The sequence below is a fragment of the Heteronotia binoei genome, chromosome 9 (assembly GCF_032191835.1).
Source record: "Heteronotia binoei isolate CCM8104 ecotype False Entrance Well chromosome 9, APGP_CSIRO_Hbin_v1, whole genome shotgun sequence".
Classification (NCBI taxonomy): Eukaryota; Metazoa; Chordata; class Lepidosauria; order Squamata; family Gekkonidae; genus Heteronotia; species Heteronotia binoei.
The window spans coordinates 47,352,924-47,370,874 of record NC_083231.1 but is presented as its reverse complement, the minus strand read 5'-3'; the positions used below and the strand labels follow the sequence as shown (position 1 = coordinate 47,370,874).

General features: G+C 43.3%; 1 protein-coding gene across 1 annotated transcript in view; it reads right to left on the bottom strand.

Annotated features, from left to right (window-relative positions):
* Positions 1–16,958, bottom strand: part of SPOCK3 (SPARC (osteonectin), cwcv and kazal like domains proteoglycan 3) — a 287,545-nt gene extending 270,587 nt beyond the window's left edge. Inside the window, exons 1-2 of the mRNA XM_060246556.1 lie at positions 16,803–16,958; positions 16,355–16,540 (exon numbers count right to left, since the gene is read on the bottom strand). Of these exons, the coding sequence (XP_060102539.1) occupies positions 16,355–16,540 (186 nt within the window). The 5' untranslated portion in view covers positions 16,803–16,958. The remainder of the gene's footprint in view (positions 1–16,354; positions 16,541–16,802) is intronic.
* Between the last annotated feature and the right edge of the window lie 993 nt (positions 16,959–17,951).

Here is a 17,951-nt window from a genome sequence, read left to right as displayed (position 1 = left end):
CCTTTTAAAGGAGAGATTTATCTACATAAGTGGTTACAAGATCACCATTTCACAAACCAAGTCATTTCACTATACAACTTGTTCTATGACATAACTAAATTTAGTCTTCTGAAATTAGAGCCATATGACAGAACTTGATAATCTCAGCTATTACGTAAGATTGTTAAAGGTAATCTTATCAAGTAACAAGATTGGGAGTTGCTAATTGACTAGTGAAGGAAAACTTTTAAAAGGCTAACAGAGTACAGATAGAACTATTAAAATGTTAAATATATGCTGTGCCTAATACATCTATTAAATATCAATTATGCCTATGACTGTTAACAATAGGACATTTTAGAGGGTATTAATTCATAGAGTAGCCATTGGTTGCAAGTGACCTATAGTACTTAACACATATGTGCCTATTTTAAAACCCTTAGTGGTGACCACCAGGCAACTCTTACTAAGAATATTAAGTAATTTTCAGTTCTAGTGGCTGAACTATTTTATATTCAAATATTCAGTTTTTATTTATTTGCCATGGTGACCCCACAGGGTTTTCAAGGCACGAAATGTCCAGATGTGATTTGCCATTGTCTGCTTCTGCATCACGACCCTAGTATTCCTTGGAGGTGTCCCATCCAAATACTACCCAGGGCTGACCCTGCTTTGCTTGTGATATCTGATGAGATCAGGCTAGCCTGGGTTATCCATGGAAGGGCAAATGTTCACACTACTAACAATATTAAATTTAGATACAAGCTAAATAAAATTTCTAGCTCAGGTGTTAGATACTTGTAAGCAGAAAAGAGAAAACCATGCATTTTGGGGGATGAAAACTCTGGACACATCAAGCTTGCTGTTCTTGATTTCTATCTAGCTTTTCCCACCTTAGTTATAAAGTCTGCTTCCCCCACCTATTCATACATGACAAAGCTATTTATAATAGCTACAGTATTATAAGCACAGATGGCAAGAGCTAATTCCAATAAGATTAAAGACATAAGACAAGACTAATGGTGGATATCCATATCTACTAAATATCCTCAGGCAAGTAAAAGAAAGATTATTTGTTTAGAGAAAGGTGATAAAGACAAGATGAAATAGTTATCTACTTTACTTTAGATTACAAGATCAATTTAAAGAAGAACATATCACTGTATTTTTTAACACTACAATATCCAGCCACAAAATCAGCTTCTCTTAACTAATACCACCCACGGTCAAATAAAACATCCATTTACCAAATTCTAAAGTTATTTTTTTTCCCTGTTTGCCATTCAAAAGTTGACCATGAGCTGCTTAAACACCACTTTTCACATTTCAAAAGAAAAAATATTGTCCCTCCCCACATCCTGAGTTTTAATAACCTGGAACTAAATAAACAGCAACACAGGAACATTACTAAAGCTTTACAGGGCTAGGATTTGTTCATAATCACTATACAGTTCCTAAATAAAGGTATATACAGTAAGGACTGCTTTTAAAGTTCAGTTCTGTTTTATTTACCTCAGAAAAATTCCTCTCTACTTACTCAAGTAGGCTTCCCAACCCTCCCGCCCTGGCAGGGGACCCCAGGATTTCCACCCTCTTCCCCCGCTCCCCAAAAAAACAGAAGCGGGGGATGGGGGAAAACGGTGCCGGGGAGCATGGCGAGCCGCCCCATCCCGGAGCGGGCAAGGCCACCGCGCTGCTGCCGCCCCCTCCCCGCCCACCGCAGCTGCTCCTCCGAGATGGGCCCAGGCTGAGCCCATCTCGGAGGAGCAGCCAAGAGGCGGCAGCAGCACAGGGGAGGGCGAGGCAGGCCAGAAGCATGGCGAGCTGCGAATCCGGGCCCTTGCCACGCCCCTGGCCCACCTCCACCCCCCCTCCGATTCCACCCCAGAGGCGGAGCGGAGTGGGCGAGGCCGCCGCGCCGCTGCCGCCTCTTCTCCGCTCGCTGTGGCTGCTCCTCCAAGATGGGCTCAGGCTGAGCCCATTTCGGAGGAGCAGCCACGGCGATCGGAGAAGAGGCGGCAGCTGCGCAGCGGCGGCGCCCGCTCCGAGACGGGGCAGCTCGCCACGCTCCCCGGCGCCGTTTCCCCCCTCCCCCTAGCTCCACCCCAGTGTCTCCTGGCTCCACCCCCAAAGTCTCCTGGCTCCACCACCAAAGTCCCCAGATATTTCTGGGGTTGGACTTGGCAACCCTAACTCAAGTCTGACTTTTTCTTTTATGAATACAGAATAAAACTCCTCTTCGGCACAGAAAAGATAGCTCTACTGAATAAACCACTTATTTCATACAACCTACTAAAGCCCTGAAAATACTAAGGAAACGAGGTGGGGGGGTTGTAGTATGCAAATATACTGTATGGGCAATGAAAACATTACCTGAGAGGGGAAATGGCAATTGCCTCTAGTCTGATTTTTTTAATGGACTATTTTCAAGCACAGGTGCTATCCTACTCAACAGTCGGCACCACTAGATGATTTATAGTTCTGTGATCATGAAGACTGTTAAAACACAATTGGTTTCAGCAGACTCTTGCCCTTTCTGATCTAGATCAACAAGCTAACCAGTGTCTACTTTTAGATATTAAAAGAGCTTTAACACTTTGACCCCTTGCTGGATCCAGATTATTTCTACAATCCACCAATTCAGAAACCATGTTTCAGACTTCATAGCTGGATGTCAGTTAAAGAAGATAAAGCTGAAGAGAGGTGGAAAGGAATCTAGCTCCCTGGAAAGAACACAGAGATACAGAATGGATGTTGCCAGCCTAAAAACTTTGTATTCCTACAAATATATGAACAGACCTCTGTGACGCAGCCCATCAAATTGAAACTGCCACATCCCACACAGAATCTTTGACTGAGCACTGAGAAAAGAACATTACATGATTAATAAAATAAGTAGATATATCTCAGGCAGTTTACTCTGGCAGGTTTGCTATAGAGAGCTGGGGAATCTAGAAAACTGGCATTCCATGGGGCATTTTAGGTGACAGATGGGAAGAAGCTTCAGAAATATACAGTGGCTGCCTCCCAACTCAGGACCCTCCTTCCGAAACAGGAGACTGAGTTCATCTCAAAGGTCAGGTTTGCCTGCCTTTATAATGTTCCTACCTCATGCTGGCTTCTGCCACTGAAATCTAGGCACTTGTCAAGGATCACGTTTTGTTTGCACCACTGTTTTCTCACTAACTGCAGTGCTTCAGGGTCCCACAATTATTACTGGAGCAGGACGTAAAAACTTCTAAAAATAGGGTTGCCAAGTTCTTACCTTGCAGTGGCGGGGGGGTGGGAGGGAGCTTTCTAGGAGTGGGGGGCAGGGCAACATCACGATGCGTGAGTCCATAATGTGATGACAGAAGTGATATCATCATGCCATGGACATCACACAGTGATGGTCTGGTTTTTCAGCAAACTCTATGGTCAAACTGGGCTCAAATCATAAGAGTTTTGCCCAAAAACCAGAGCATCAGTGTGATGTCTTCACCACATGATGTCATCAAGTCAGAGACATTGTGTGGGGTCATGGCTATTTGAGATGGGGCTTCCCCCCACTGGCCAGCTGGCTGGTGGCAGTCAGGAGCCTGCAAAATCAGGAGATCCCCATTCCCATCTAGGGTCTAGCTACCCTTCCATCTGCATTTAGCACAGAAAATAGCTTGATCCAGTCAATCTGACCATGTGTATCCATGCCACAATAACTTCAAAGCTGTAATGTAATATATTGTGAAGGACATTTTTATGGAGGAAATTTTATGTAGTTTTAATGTTTGTGTAAACATTCAGGTAGTTTTTATTTTATTGTAACTTTTAACTGTATTGTTTATTATTTTTTGTAACGTGCCTTAAGATTCTGCAAGGGAAAAAAACCCACAACCACATCCCTACATATCTGTGAATCTGACCCCATCTGAGGCTAGAAGGAGAGATGGGAGATTTCTCTGCAAATCCACACCCTCCAGGTTTGCAAAAAAATCTAAAAATTAACCCAAAATGTAAAGAGGATTAACTCTGAAATATGAAACTCATGACACAGGAGATGATGCAAAATTTCTTTTTATCTCACAGATCTTTTCCCAACCCTTTTCATAATAGGAGTCAAAAGCCAAAAGACAATAAGCATTTCCAAATAGACAAGGAAAGGTGGGAAAAGCATAAAAAATAAAAACAGAATTAGAGCCATAAGTTGCTTTCCAGGGGGCAGTGAAGGAGAGAAGGAAATGTTGCTTTTGATGTCAAATAAAGATTTTATTCCTTCCCACTGCTTTCAACACCTCACGACAGCAGAACTGTACTCACTACTGGCATGTATTTATGGAACACAGCCTGTGAAAATAGGTGGCCCTTTAGGAACTCTAGTCCCAGTTCATTTAGGGATTTAATGCACTTTTGAAATGCACCAGAACCAAAATAGCAATCATTATAGGTCTTTCAAAACCAGGCAGACTTTTCCCTACAGGAGAATAACAGCATGTTTTGGGACAGCGATAGGACACGGGCTAAACTTGCTTTTGTAGATTAGCTATTAGGAACCACACCTGCTCATATGAGCATTGTTTTTTCCTGAGTTGTTTCTTGGCTATATCAGAAAATTTTAAGAATTCACCCTTCAGCTGTCAACAAGTAGCTTTAGTTTTGTATTATACCACCTAGTAAATGAATGAAGAAATACACTGAGCAAGAGCTTTATATTGTTTAGCACTACTCAGGTGCCATCAGCTTTATTCTTGTCCTCTGTTCTTAAAGATGAATAGCTGTTTGAAGTTGCCAGGTCTGCAGCCACCTTTTGCATTTTCATGCATGTTGTGCTGCTTCTGAAGATAACAGTTTTGGTGGGGTCATCTCACACTTCCTCTCATGGGTTTCATCTGTTCCAGGGTGTGGTTTTTTGCAGTGGGGTTGCACATGCACTGAAGCTTTTAAGCATTCCAACATTCACTCCGCCTATTTTTCTTACATGAGAGTAGCCCCCATTTACTCTCATGTAAGGTGCAGCAGACTCTCAAACAGCAACACTGAAGCCCTCTTGGCCCCTGGCATTTTAAAACAGAAAACATTAAAAGGTTGTAACAAAAAGAAGACTGATTTTTCCCCACTGGGAGAAAGATGCAAAGGGTCAAGAGATGATCTGGTGGATATTACACAAGAGTAGCACTATTGGCTTCTGTATGTCTACTCTCATATAAAGCAAGAGGGGGACATGATCTCAGCTTTTTCAAGCTAGAGAGAGAAACAGAGAGGAGACCAGACCACAACCATACACAAGAAGGTGCCCCCAATAGGAATGACTGCTTGTTTCAATATAGGCACCTCAATCACTGAAATGTTTCTTCACTGGGATGCAAATTAAACAAACAAAATATCCTGCCCTTTCTGGGCAGGTTTTGGCGGGTGAGTTGTAGCTGCCAAAGTTACCAAATAAAAACACTTAGTTAGGTTAGGAGCAGAGGCTTTGTTGTGAATAGTCCGCTTGCGGAGAGGGTGGGATATAAGTCGAACGTAATAAATAAATACATTTCACTTTGAAAAAACAGTTTGGGAGAAACCAGTTTTATTAGAAAAAAGAAAAATGGGGAAGATATGAAACGGTAGTGGAATGTTTACAAACTTGCCTGAACATACAAAAAACATCCTAGTAAGGGTCTCCTAAGTGTAGAATCTTAGAATTGGAAGGGATCTCCAGAATCATCTCTAGTTCAACCCCTGCACAATGCAGGAAATTCACAAATACCTCCCCCCCACACATACATTCTCAGTGATCCCTGCTCCATGCTCAGAAGATGGCAAAAACCTCCAGGGATCCCTTGCCAACCGGGCCTGGAGAAAAATTGTTGACTGACCCCAAACTAGCAATCAGCATTTCCCTGGGCATGTAAGGAAGGGCCATGAGAATGAAGTACTGATGTAACCCTTCCTGCCCTCGTCATGATCTACCTAATTCATAAAATCAGCATTGCTGGCCATCTAGCCTCTGTTTGAAAACCTCCAAAGGTACCCACCACCTCCCAAAGAAGCCTGTTCCACTGAGGAACCACTCTGTCAGGAAGTTCTTCCTAATGTTGAGCCAGAAAATCTTTTTATTTAATTTCAACCTGCTGGTTCTTATCCGACTTCTGGAGCAACAGAAAACAATTCTGCACCATCCTCTATATGACAGCTCTTCAAGTAATTGAAGATGGTGATCATATTGCCTCTCAGTTAGCTCCTCTCCAGGCTAAACATGCCCAGCTCCTTCAACCTTTCCTCATAGGACTTGATATCCAGACCACCCAAAAATCTTTGTTTCCATCCTCTGGACATGTCCCAACTTTTCTATATTCTTCTTAAATTGTGGTGCCCAAAACTGAACAGAATATTCAAAGCAATACCACTTGATCTGGACACTACACTTCTGTTGATACAGTCCAAAAACGCACTGGCCTTTTTAACCACCACATCACATTGCTGACTAATGTTCAGTGCATGGTCCACTAAGACCCCTAGATTCTTTTCGCACATACTATTGCCAAAACACGCTTCCCCCATCTTATAATGATACATTGGATTTTTCCTATCTAAATGCAGAAATTTACATTTATCCCTGTTAAAATTCATTTTATTGGTTTCAGCCCAGTTTCCCAGCCTGCCAAGGTCATCATGTATTCTGTTTCTATCGTCTACTGTATTTGCAACCTCTCCTAATTTAGTATCATCTGAAAATTTAATAAGCATTCCCTTTCAGAGAGTTCTGAGAGAGACCAGAGAAGCTCTGAGATAGAGCTGAAAATAACTGATACAAAGGTGAGCAGCTAGGGAAGTTGCTGAGAATTTCTGAGTTTGTGTGACTGCTGAAAATTCTGAGTTTGTAGCTGCTGGGGAACTGAAGGTGATTGTTGCTGATTGATTAGGAGTGGCTGTGTTCCCACCCTCTTTGCATTGTTAAGCTGCGCCTTGCCAGAGAGCTAAAGGGCTCTTGGCCTCTGGCTCTTAGCCTGGGGGCTCTGTAAGGACCAGGAACCCATATCCCTAATTTCCTTGTGCTCCCAATAAGGTAAGTTGACTCTCCAGAAGGGAAGCCACATAAACAAACAGGATTTAAAGGGGACTGTATATTTTAAAAAAAAGCTATCATGAAGGTAGAATGCCAGCAGGGGGGTGGGGGCTTTTCAGTGTTTTGCACTGAGTGTCACATGTATGACTATCTGCCCATTGGACAGAAGTCTTGAGTGTGTGCACGATGCAAGGAGCTCCTGGTCCTCAGGGAACGAGTTCATACCCTTGAGGCCGAGGTGACTGACCTGGAGAAGCAGAGACAGTCAGTTAGGCACTCGGGGAAGACTCTCAGGGGTGTATTAGATGAGCCCCGCTCTGAACGTGGCAGTCCCACTGCTGCCAGGGAGCATGAGGGTCGAGAGGGAACATAGCACCGTGCTGAGGATAAGGGGAATGCGTCCTCAGAAGGGACCTCTTGTTCAGTTGGTGAGCGGGAATCCTTTCACACCAAGGAACCATCCCTGGGCAGGGAGAGAGGGGGGATCTTGGTAGTTGGTGATTCGATCCTTAGGCAAGTAGACAGCTGGGTGGCAAAACCGCGTACTGACCATATGGTGACTTGCCTGACTTGTGCGAAGGTAGCGGACATTACGCATGTAGTAGATAGGCTGATAGACAGTGTTGGGGAGGAGCCAGTGGTCGTGGTGCATGTTGGCACCAACGATGTGGGGAAATGCAGTCATGAGGTCCTGGAGGAAAAATTTAGGCTGCTAGGAGGGAGACTTAAGGCCAGGATCGCCAAGGTAGCCTTCTCAGAAGTGCTACCTGTTCCACGTGCAGGGTTGGAGAAGACCAACAATAAAAATTTCTTCAAATGTATTAGAAGCAGGAATCCAGCCAGGGAGGCATTGGGGCCCTTGGATGACCAAGGGGTCAAAGGAATACTGAAGGAGAATAGAGAAATGGCTGAGAAGCTGAATGCATTTTTTTTCCCTCCATCTTCACGAGAAGTGTTTGCCTGCTCCAGAACCACTAATTTTGGAAGGGGTGTTGAAAGACCTGAGTCAGATTGAGGTGACAAGAGAGGAGGTCCTACAACTGATAGATGAATTAAAAACTAATAAGTCACCAGGTCCGGATGGCATACATCCAAGAGTTCTGAAAGAACTCCAAGTTGAACTTGTGGATCTTCTGACAAAAATATGTAATCTTTCATTGATATCTGCCTCCGTTCCTGAGGGCTGGAAGGTAGCAAATGTCACCCCCATCTTTAAAAAGGGTTCCAGAGGAGATCCGGGAAATTACAGGCCAGTCAGTCTGACTTCAATACCGGGAAAGTTGGTAGAAACCATTATCAAGGACAGAATGAGTAGGCACATTGATGAACACGGGTTACTGAGGAAGACTCAGCATGGGTTCTGTAAGGGAAGATCTTGCCTCACTAACATGTTACATTTCTTTGAGGGGGTGAACAAACATGTGGACAAAAGAGATCCAATAGATGTTGTTTACTTTGACTTCCAAAAAGCTTTTGATAAAGCGCCTCAACAAAGGCTCCTTAGAAAGCTCGAGAGTCATGGAGTAAAAGAACACGTCCTCTTGTGGATAAAAAACTGGCTAATTAATAGGAAGCAGAGAGTGAGTATAAATGGGCAGTCTTCGCAGTGGAAGACAGTAAGCAGTGGGGTGCCGCAGGGCTCAGTACTGGGTCCCATGCTCTTTAACTTGTTCATAAATGATTTGGAGTTGGGAGTGAGCAGTGAAGTGGCCAAGTTTGCAGATGACACTAAATTGTTCAGGGTGGTGAGAACCAGAGAGGATTGTGAGGCACTCCAAAGAGATCTGCTGAGGCTGGGCGAGTGGGGGTCAACGTGGCAGATGAGGTTCATTGTGGCCAAGTGCAAAGTAATGCACATTGGGGCCAAGAATCCCAGCTACAAATACAAGTTGATGGGGTGTGAACTGGCAGAGACTGACCAAGAGAGAGATCTTGGGGTCATGGTAGATAACTCACTGAAAATATCAAGACAGTGTACTATTGCAATAAAAAAGGCCAACGCCATGCTGGGAATTATTAGGAAGGGAACTGAAAACAAATCAGTCAGTATTATAATGCCCCTGTATAAATCGATGGTGCGGTCTCATTTGGAATACTGCGTGCAATTCTGGTCACCGCACCTCAAAAAGGATATTATAGCATTGGAAGTCCAGAAAAGGGCAACTAGACTGATTAAAGGGTTGGAACACTTTCCCTATGAAGAAAGGTTTCCCTATGAAGAAAGGGGCTCTTTAGCTTGGAGAAATGTTGACTGCGGGGTGACATGATAGAGGTTTACAAGATAATGCATGGGATGGAGAAATTAGAGAAAGAAGTACTTTTCTCCTTTTCTCACAATACAAGAACTCATGGGCATTTGATGAAATTGCTGAGCAGTCAGGTTAAAACGGATAAAAGGAAGTACTTCTTCACCCAAAGGGTGATTAACATGTGGAATTCACTGCCACAGGAGGTGGTGGCGGCTACAAGCATAGACAGCTTCAAGAGGGGGTTAGATAAAAATATGTAGCAGAGATCCATCAGTGGCTATTAGCTACAGTGTGTATATCTCTGTGTGTGTGTGTGTGTATGTATGTATGTATGTATGTGTGTGTGTGTGTGTGTATATATATATATATATATATATATATATAAAATTTTTGGCCACTGTGTGACACCGAGTGTTGGATTGGATGGGCCACTGGCCTGATCCAACATGGCTTCTCTTATGTTCTATTCTTTCATCCCAATTATTTATAAAGATGTTGAACAAAACAGGTCCCAAGACAGATTCTTGAGGATGAAGAACCATTAGCAAGCACTCTTCAAGTGCGATCTGTCAAACATTTACAGATCCACCTAACAGTAATAGGATCCAAACCACATTTTACTAACTTGTCAACAAGCATACTATGTGGAACTTTATCAAAAGCCTTACTGAAATCAAGATAAACTATGTCTACAGCATTCCCCTGATCCAGAAAGGTAGTAGCTTTTTCAAAAAGAGAGATAAGGTTAGCCTGATATGACTTGTTCTTGAGAAACCCATGCTGGCTCTTAGTGATCACAGCTGTCCTTTCTATATCTTCCAGGACTGACTACTATTCCAGGTACAGATGTCAAGCTGATGGGTCAGTATATCCTCCTTTTTCCCCTTCTTGAATATGGGGACATTTGCCTGCCTCCAGTCTTCTGGCACCTCCCCTGTTCTCCAAGAATTCTCAACAAATATGGACAGAGGCTCAGAAATTACACATGCAAGTTCATATAGTACCCTTGGATGCCGTTCATCTGGCCCAAGGACTTAGTTTCATTTAAAGAGACTAGGTGTTTATGTACGATACCAGGGGTGGGAAATAGTGGCTCTCCAGATGTTTTTTGCCTACAACTCCCATCAGCCCCAGCCAGCATGGCCAATCTTAACGAAGGCCTGGATCAAATATTTATGAGAATGAGGTGATAGAATGGACTGCACCAATTCTGAATACACATGGAGGATCATATTTTATAATGCCGCATCATACTATAAACTTGTTACAAATAGGAAGCTAGCACAGTAAGCAAAGAGAAGGGATGGAACCCTTTCCTCTTCTGAGCTATTTTTCTACTAGGAAAAAGAAACACACAAAACTGAAATCTACCACACACTGTCTGTATAGGGCATTCTACCACATTCAGTCTCACTTTCTCCAGCATGTGTGAAAAAAATGCAAGCATTTTCAAAGCAATAGGGAGTGGTATACATATTAGAAAATAGTCTTGCAATTACATGTTTTAATAAAAGTTGGGGGAGAGAAACCCACAAAATCACCTTAACTGGCTCAAGTTCCCCAGACACCTGACAAGAACAAGGGCATATTTAATCCTTTCCTAAACAGACATTTTCCCATCCCAAATCCCCTTCTCTACCTTATAAATTGCTCCCCCCCCCCAGAAATAAAAGTTTTAGAGAGACTCTTCCTCTGCCCCAGTGTACAGGAAAGCAACATGATAAAAGTGATTTTGAATATATGGGGGCTAGACTGACTCACTCTCCCAACATGAAGCCATACTCAGATCAAGAGGAAATAATCATGGTTGCCACAATAAATAAAATTATAGTACAAGTAATTTCTGTAAAGTGAGGATACGTTAATATTTAGACCATTTAAGGAATACAGTTTAGTGTTTAATTCAATTTAATCTAATACCAACATTATAAATCATCAGGTAACCTTGCAATAATGTGGTATGAAGCCAACATTAGCTTAAGACATTCCCTTATTATGAACAATTCTTCAGAACTGCTCTCCATTCTCTTTCATTGTATTCTACATTATCTCTGGAAAGCTGAGCCAATGAGCCAGAAGTCAGGGTCATTATCTTACACATTAATCAATCTTGTCAGTTAACTCCTAAACTAAGCCTTTAAATACTTCTTTTCACACCAGAATTACTCCTTAGATAGACAAGATTTTTTTTCTGATTTGCAGAAAGCATGTTTATCTTGCAATTTACTACTGCTTAAACATTCTAAATCTGGACTGTGCTCATAGAAAAAAATTCTAGACAAGGCAGGTTAAATACATTTATGCTGTTTTGGTCCAATTGAATAATTTTTACATATGTTGCAGTTTTATACACCATTTCAAATAGTTCCTGAAGCTCTGAAAGAAACCTAAATAAAATATCCAAAATGCTATTTCACTGTATCTGAAGAAATGTGCTTGCACATGAAAGCTTATACCTTGAATAAAACTTTATTGGTCTTAAAGGTGCCACTAGAATCAAACGTCGTTCAAAATGCTATAGTTTCACAATGTTTATTTGAATGGTCCAGAATATTTACTCGCTTCATAGTGACTTTTCTTTCTATTTCACAGCCACTGCTTCAAAATAAGTGATTTGTGTTTCTACCCAGGTATAGCATTTCTCATTCAAACTTTCTTTGAAAAATAAAAAGAAATTCTGCTTAAAAGCAACCTAGATGTTTAGTTCAGGTTATCATATGCGTTTTAAAAATCTATTAAGATTACTATATCCTTTATACATCAGGGATGGGGAACCTCCATCCCAAGGACCGTATACCGCCCTCGAGGTCACTTGATGTGGTCCTCAGGGATTGCTGGACCAAACCGAGAAGTGGCAGCCAGCAAGGATTGTGGGGCCCAGCTGTGATGTGCAGCAGCCTCCCCAGGCCAAGGCAGGGATCACAGGGTCCAGATGTACTGTGCGGCAGCCTCCCTGGGGCCTGGCTGGCTAATGAGTGCATGACCTAATATGTTAATATTAGGGGATGTGGTCTAATATGCTACTGAATTCCTGCTGGGCTTTTTCTACAAAAAAGCCCTGGACCCATGCATTTGCCTAGGGTGGCGGGCTGTGTGTGTATGTGCCAGATTAGGCTCTCCCCACATGACTTTAAATAGAAAAGCAATTATTTGCATTAATTTTGCTGGCCTGAATCATTCTCCCTTGGCAGAGCACTGTTTTTTAAGTTGATAATTTTTTATGGCCCATGAATGATGTTATAAATATCCATATGGCCCTTGGCAGAAAAAAGGTTCCCCACCCCTTGACTACATAGGTGAAAACCTGAGCAAGCTGAGTTTGTCTCATCATAGAGATATATTGTAACTGAGAACTCATGCACCAGTCAAGAAGTACAGGAGCATCTCTCAGAGAAGCTGCTGATATTATGTACCCATAACATTTTTAAAAGCTTTTCCTAGTTTTCCTTCATGCAGTCAATACCCAGTGTCATGCAGCAGCTACAGTGTTGCCCTCGGACTAAGGAAAACCAGGATCAAAAATCCCCACTCTTCCATAAAGTTCCTTAGTGTTACCAATCACCAGGTGGGATCTGAAGATTTCCCACTTTTACAACTGATCTCCAGACTACAAAGATTCATTCCCTTGGAGAAAAGGGTTGCTTTGGAGGGTGTCTATATCACCGTACCCTGCTGAGGCTCCTCCCCCCAATCCTGCCTTCTCCAGGCTCCACCTCCAAAATCTCCAGTTAGTTTTCAACCCAGAGCTGGCAACCCTTGGCATCATCATCCCCCTCCCCCAGACTAACGTTCTTTACAAGGTAGGAGAAGGAGATGATGTAAGCTCCTTTGAGGAAGGGCAGAATATGAATGTGATAAAGACATATACTGTAACTTTATTAAACCAATACTGCTGATACAGTCTTTTGGTGTATGCCCCATCAAGACTGTACCTCATCTAAAAACAATCGCATACCAGTACACCAAATACAGTCATGCTTCCACTATCCAGGCCTTTTTTGCAGCAGAAACTCCTTTGCAAATTAGGCCACACCCCCTGATGTAGCCAGTCCTCCTGGATCTTACAGTAGGCCCTGTAAACTCTTGGGAGGATTGGCTACATCAGGGGTGTGTGGCCTAATATGCAATGGAGTTCCTGCCACAAAGCCCTGCCAATAACCATATGCTAAAAATCAATATTACAACCCAAAATTTATCTAATGCATTGAAACACAACTTTAGTAGCGAGTTGTCACATATTTCAATAGATATATGCAACCCAAACAACAGCTTAATTATGCATTTATGCATTATAGGAGACAACAAATAGAAGGATTGGATTTATGCAGCTATAATACAACTATAGTTTAATAGTCCCACTCAGAAGTCAATCATACACCAAAGAGACCTCTTTATATTTCAACTTTCGTTTAAAAAGATAACAGAAATTCTAGCACCAAAAGCTACGTGTGAACAGCACTCATCTATCAAGTGTATTTTAGGCTAATGTTTAAACTATTGAAAGCATAATGTTTACTAACGGTCCTCTTTGAATTGTTCTCCAATTTTTCCTTTAAAGAAACCTGCTTACTTAAAAAATTAAATTGCTAACAAACTAAATCTTTATATAGACGTATCTTTTTATGACATTGCTACTCCAGTACAATCAACAGACCCAATTAATTATTACCTTATGGAAACAAACAACTTTACATGTATAGTTGACAATACTGTATAATTTTTTTAATGAAAGATGTCTCAAAATGGATTAAATACTAGTTATAGATTTCTACATATTTACTCAAAAGACAGTTCCACTGAGTTGCAGCCTTAGACCCTTTACTGTGTTTTTAGTTGTCTGCCTACTAATTACTAAAAATGTAATATAAGAAGGAAGTTTCCCCATATTTTAAAGTACTTTTGTAAATCAGAAATTTCTATTTTGCAAATTCTTAGTATTGAAACAGTTTTTATTTTATTTTTCTGGGACATAACAACTTGACCTGGACTTGTCCTCCTTGCCATTGCCAATAATAATGAGAGATCCATATGTAATACATATATAATTTTTCTTCTCTGCCAATGTTTGTGAATACCACAATTAGCATAAGTGAACACAGAAGGCCAACAGCTGCTTAAACAGATTCCTCTTCAGCAGAGGCTAAAACAGTGGTTTAGACACAATACAGTCTGATGAAACACCTCTAGATTAAAGTTATCTAGTACCTGATGGACACAAGACAAGCAGAGAATGACTCATTGCAATATTAAACGAAATGGCAAAGCAGATCAGTATGGAGAGAATGAAATACGGTACTCCTAAGAACTTCGATAGTATGAAACGGCATAAGAAAATGAGATCATCTCAAAGGCAGAGAATACCATGCCAGTCTGGCAACATTTCCCCCCCCCCCCAAAAAAAAAAATTAAAAAGGAAAGTTTTATTCACAACTAGAATTGCTGATATGTATTGTAAATTAAAGCCTATAATACTCTTTTACTTTTAAAGTGAAAAATACTTCACGGTAAGGCAACAATGGCAATGCAAACCACATTTCTGGCAACAGTGCATATTTGAAATGTACTGTAGTGAAAACACTTTCGACTACATCAAATTGCTTTCAAAAAGACATGGCTAAGGTGCATCTCCTATGCATGCTTACTAGAAAGTTTTATGGAGTAAAGAAGAGTTTACTCTCAGGCAAACATAAGACTATATGAATCAAAGATGTCTTCAATGCAAAGCATTAGCCCTGGAAACCAAAAATATATGTTTAATCAGCATGAAGTACTACCAGAAAATGTTCATGTTGTTTACTGCAATGCTTGCACTATTTCAGAGTTTAAAAGCGTGAAATGCAGTCTCTCAATGCTTTGTTGAACAAGATGAAGCTAGACAATGAATGCACCTGACAATAATTTCAAACCAGGCCTTAACATTTGATGCCTGTTTGGAATTTCAGGTTCATCCAGATCACTTCTTGCCTCCACCTCAGACTACTGAAGCCAAAAGCTGTTAATAACTGTACAGCATCTCTCAGGTCCCTGTTGCATGCATGCAGGATTTGCCAAAGTAACTTAGACTGAACTGCACAAGCACCATAATTTATGTTCTCCAATTGCAGCATGGGACATGGACACAAAACAGACACACACAACACTAAGCAAATCCCTGGGTACACTGGACTGGGAGATGACAAACCAGCAGCTGCGCTCCACTAACATCCAATCACAGAAAATTCATTTCTGTCCAAACGGGATGCATCGCTCACATGGCCTCTGGATTAGAAATGGGAGCCTTCCATACCCTTAAAATTGCTGCTGTCTTTTCCAGTGACAATTAGATTTGTAACTTTCCACGGCCATTCTCTTCCATCCCCCTCCCCACCACAGCACAGAAGGACTGTGTACTCTTTGTTTTTCTGACAGAGCAAATCCTTCTCTTTTTTAAAAAGGCATCAAGCAAAAAAGCATAACATAACCCTTGCAGTACCATCTACATTCCCTAGACTCCCGAATGTAAGAAGCACTATCGAATGGCATAATTATGTCTGCTCACTTACACAAAAAGGGATGTGGGCGAGGGAGGGGGGGCGGCTTTCAGCTCTACTAGCAAGCAGCTCATCCATCAGGGCTTTTATTCATGCAGACAACCAAGTGCTTCCAACCGAAGAGCGTCTTCCTTCACCCTCACCCTTCTTTTTAAAAAGTTCTTTTAAAGAAACCATTAGGCATCGATTCGTGCACTACCCAGTAATAGCAACTCCTCTGCGGGGAAAAGCTCCCAGGGCAGAGTTGCACTTTTACACACTCCAGAAGATGCCACTCTCTTCCTCTCCCCCAGCCAAAAAAGCTAAAACGGCACCACGACGCTAGCTGCATGAGGATTCTTCCCCCCCCCCCCCCAATGAAACACAAATGTGCATCGAAAAACTGAAGGGAAGCGAGAATGCAAAGGAGCCCTGCTGGCTGTGCAACCCAGAGCCCGAGAACTTCTCCTCGGCAGGAAAGGTGATCACGCCCGCCGCTCCAGCCCAGGTAAGCAGAAGCAGATTTGGGGCGGGCGGGCGGGGGGGGGGGGTGAAGGCGGGAGCAAGGGGGAGGCTGGGGCGGGCTCACTTACGTCTCGGAATTTGTTCCACTGTCCGACCTCCTTGTCGTACTGGGAGATAGTTGTAAGCCATTGTTTATCATCCAGGAAATTGCCGCTGTCTGACCTGCCCCCGGCTCCCGTGGCCGCTGCCGCTCCAGCCCGACTGCACCAAGCGGCAGCCCACACGCACACCAAGGCGGCGGCTACCTTCAGCATCTGCGCGAGAGAAAGAGACAGAAAAGACGGGCCGGGGGGGGGGGGCGGTTATTATACCCCAAAAACAAACAAACCCGACGCGGGGGGAGGGAGCTGGGGGGGGGGGGTCCAACGCGAGCTTGCAGCGAATGGGTGTGAAGGGGGGGAGGCAGAAAGGAGAAGAGACACCCCCACACACACACACACACCCCACGTCCAGTTCTTAGGGGGGGGGGGTGGGATCTCTCTTTCCAGAAGACGAGAACCCTGCCAGTGCCGTCACCTTGTGGGGAAGCCCGCCGGCCCCGGCTCCCGGCTCCCGCTGCTGGAAATGCAGCTCGACGCTGCCAACTGTGTCTCTTGCTGGAGCTGCCGCACGCGCCGCCGTCGCGAGCCGTCCACTCAGCTCCTTGCGCCCTGCGCGCGCTCCACTCCTTCTCTCCTCCTCCCGCCCGCCCGCCTGCCTGCCTCGTAGGCCCTCCCCGCCGCCGCCGCCGCTGCTGCTGCTGCTGCTGCGGTCCACGCGAGGCTCCGAACAGCAGAAGCTCCCCGGACCGAGGGGCAGCCCCCGCCCCTCCTGACAGCCCGGCAACCCGCAAGCGTTGGAGCCTGCGAGCCCCCGCGCCATTGGGTGGGAGCCTGTGGCGTTCTTCACTTACTCGCGAGGAAAAGGTGCCGCAGGCGATCGGGCTGAGACTTCAAATAAAGCCTGGTCCAAACGTACGGAACACTGACGAGGCAAGGTGTCGTGGGGCGTCAAGGGGACTGTACCGCTTCAAACTTCAGCTGAGGAATCACATTTCTCAAAGTTCCCCTACGCTGATCATTCCCTGTAAGTGGCATTATGCACAGCAGGCAAAGAGCTAGAATAAAATCTGATGGGTTTTTTTTTAAAAAAAAGATGTCTGGGAGATCCTGACTACTTTCTGAGATGAATCTGCTCCTGCTACCATCTCCTACTACTCTATGGATTAATTCACATACACTAAACAACACGCTTTGCAACTGGATTTTTACTGTGTAAGAATACAAAAACCACTTGCAAACAGTCACCCCTGTGAAAGCAACAGTGTGTTTAGACCGGAGCTAAGAAATGGCAGTTGAGAAATGAGAGTATATTAAGAGGTGGGGTCCCATATCAAGCAATAGTGTAGTGATGTCTGTTTGGATACAGTGATGACACTGAAAAGAAACCCAGAGCAAAGGATGCCCATTTGGTTATGGTTACTCACTGCACTGTCCTACCCATATCTTGTAGGAAATAAACTCCACTACCATTGGTGGTACTTAATCCCAGAAAAATTTCAATAGGCTTACAGCGAGGAATAATAGGGTTGCTTGCCACACCTCTCCTATTGACAGCATCTCTGTATCTGTAGTGTTTTAAAGTGATTGTCAGTTAAAAGCAGTTCTGTCATGGCAAAATAAAATC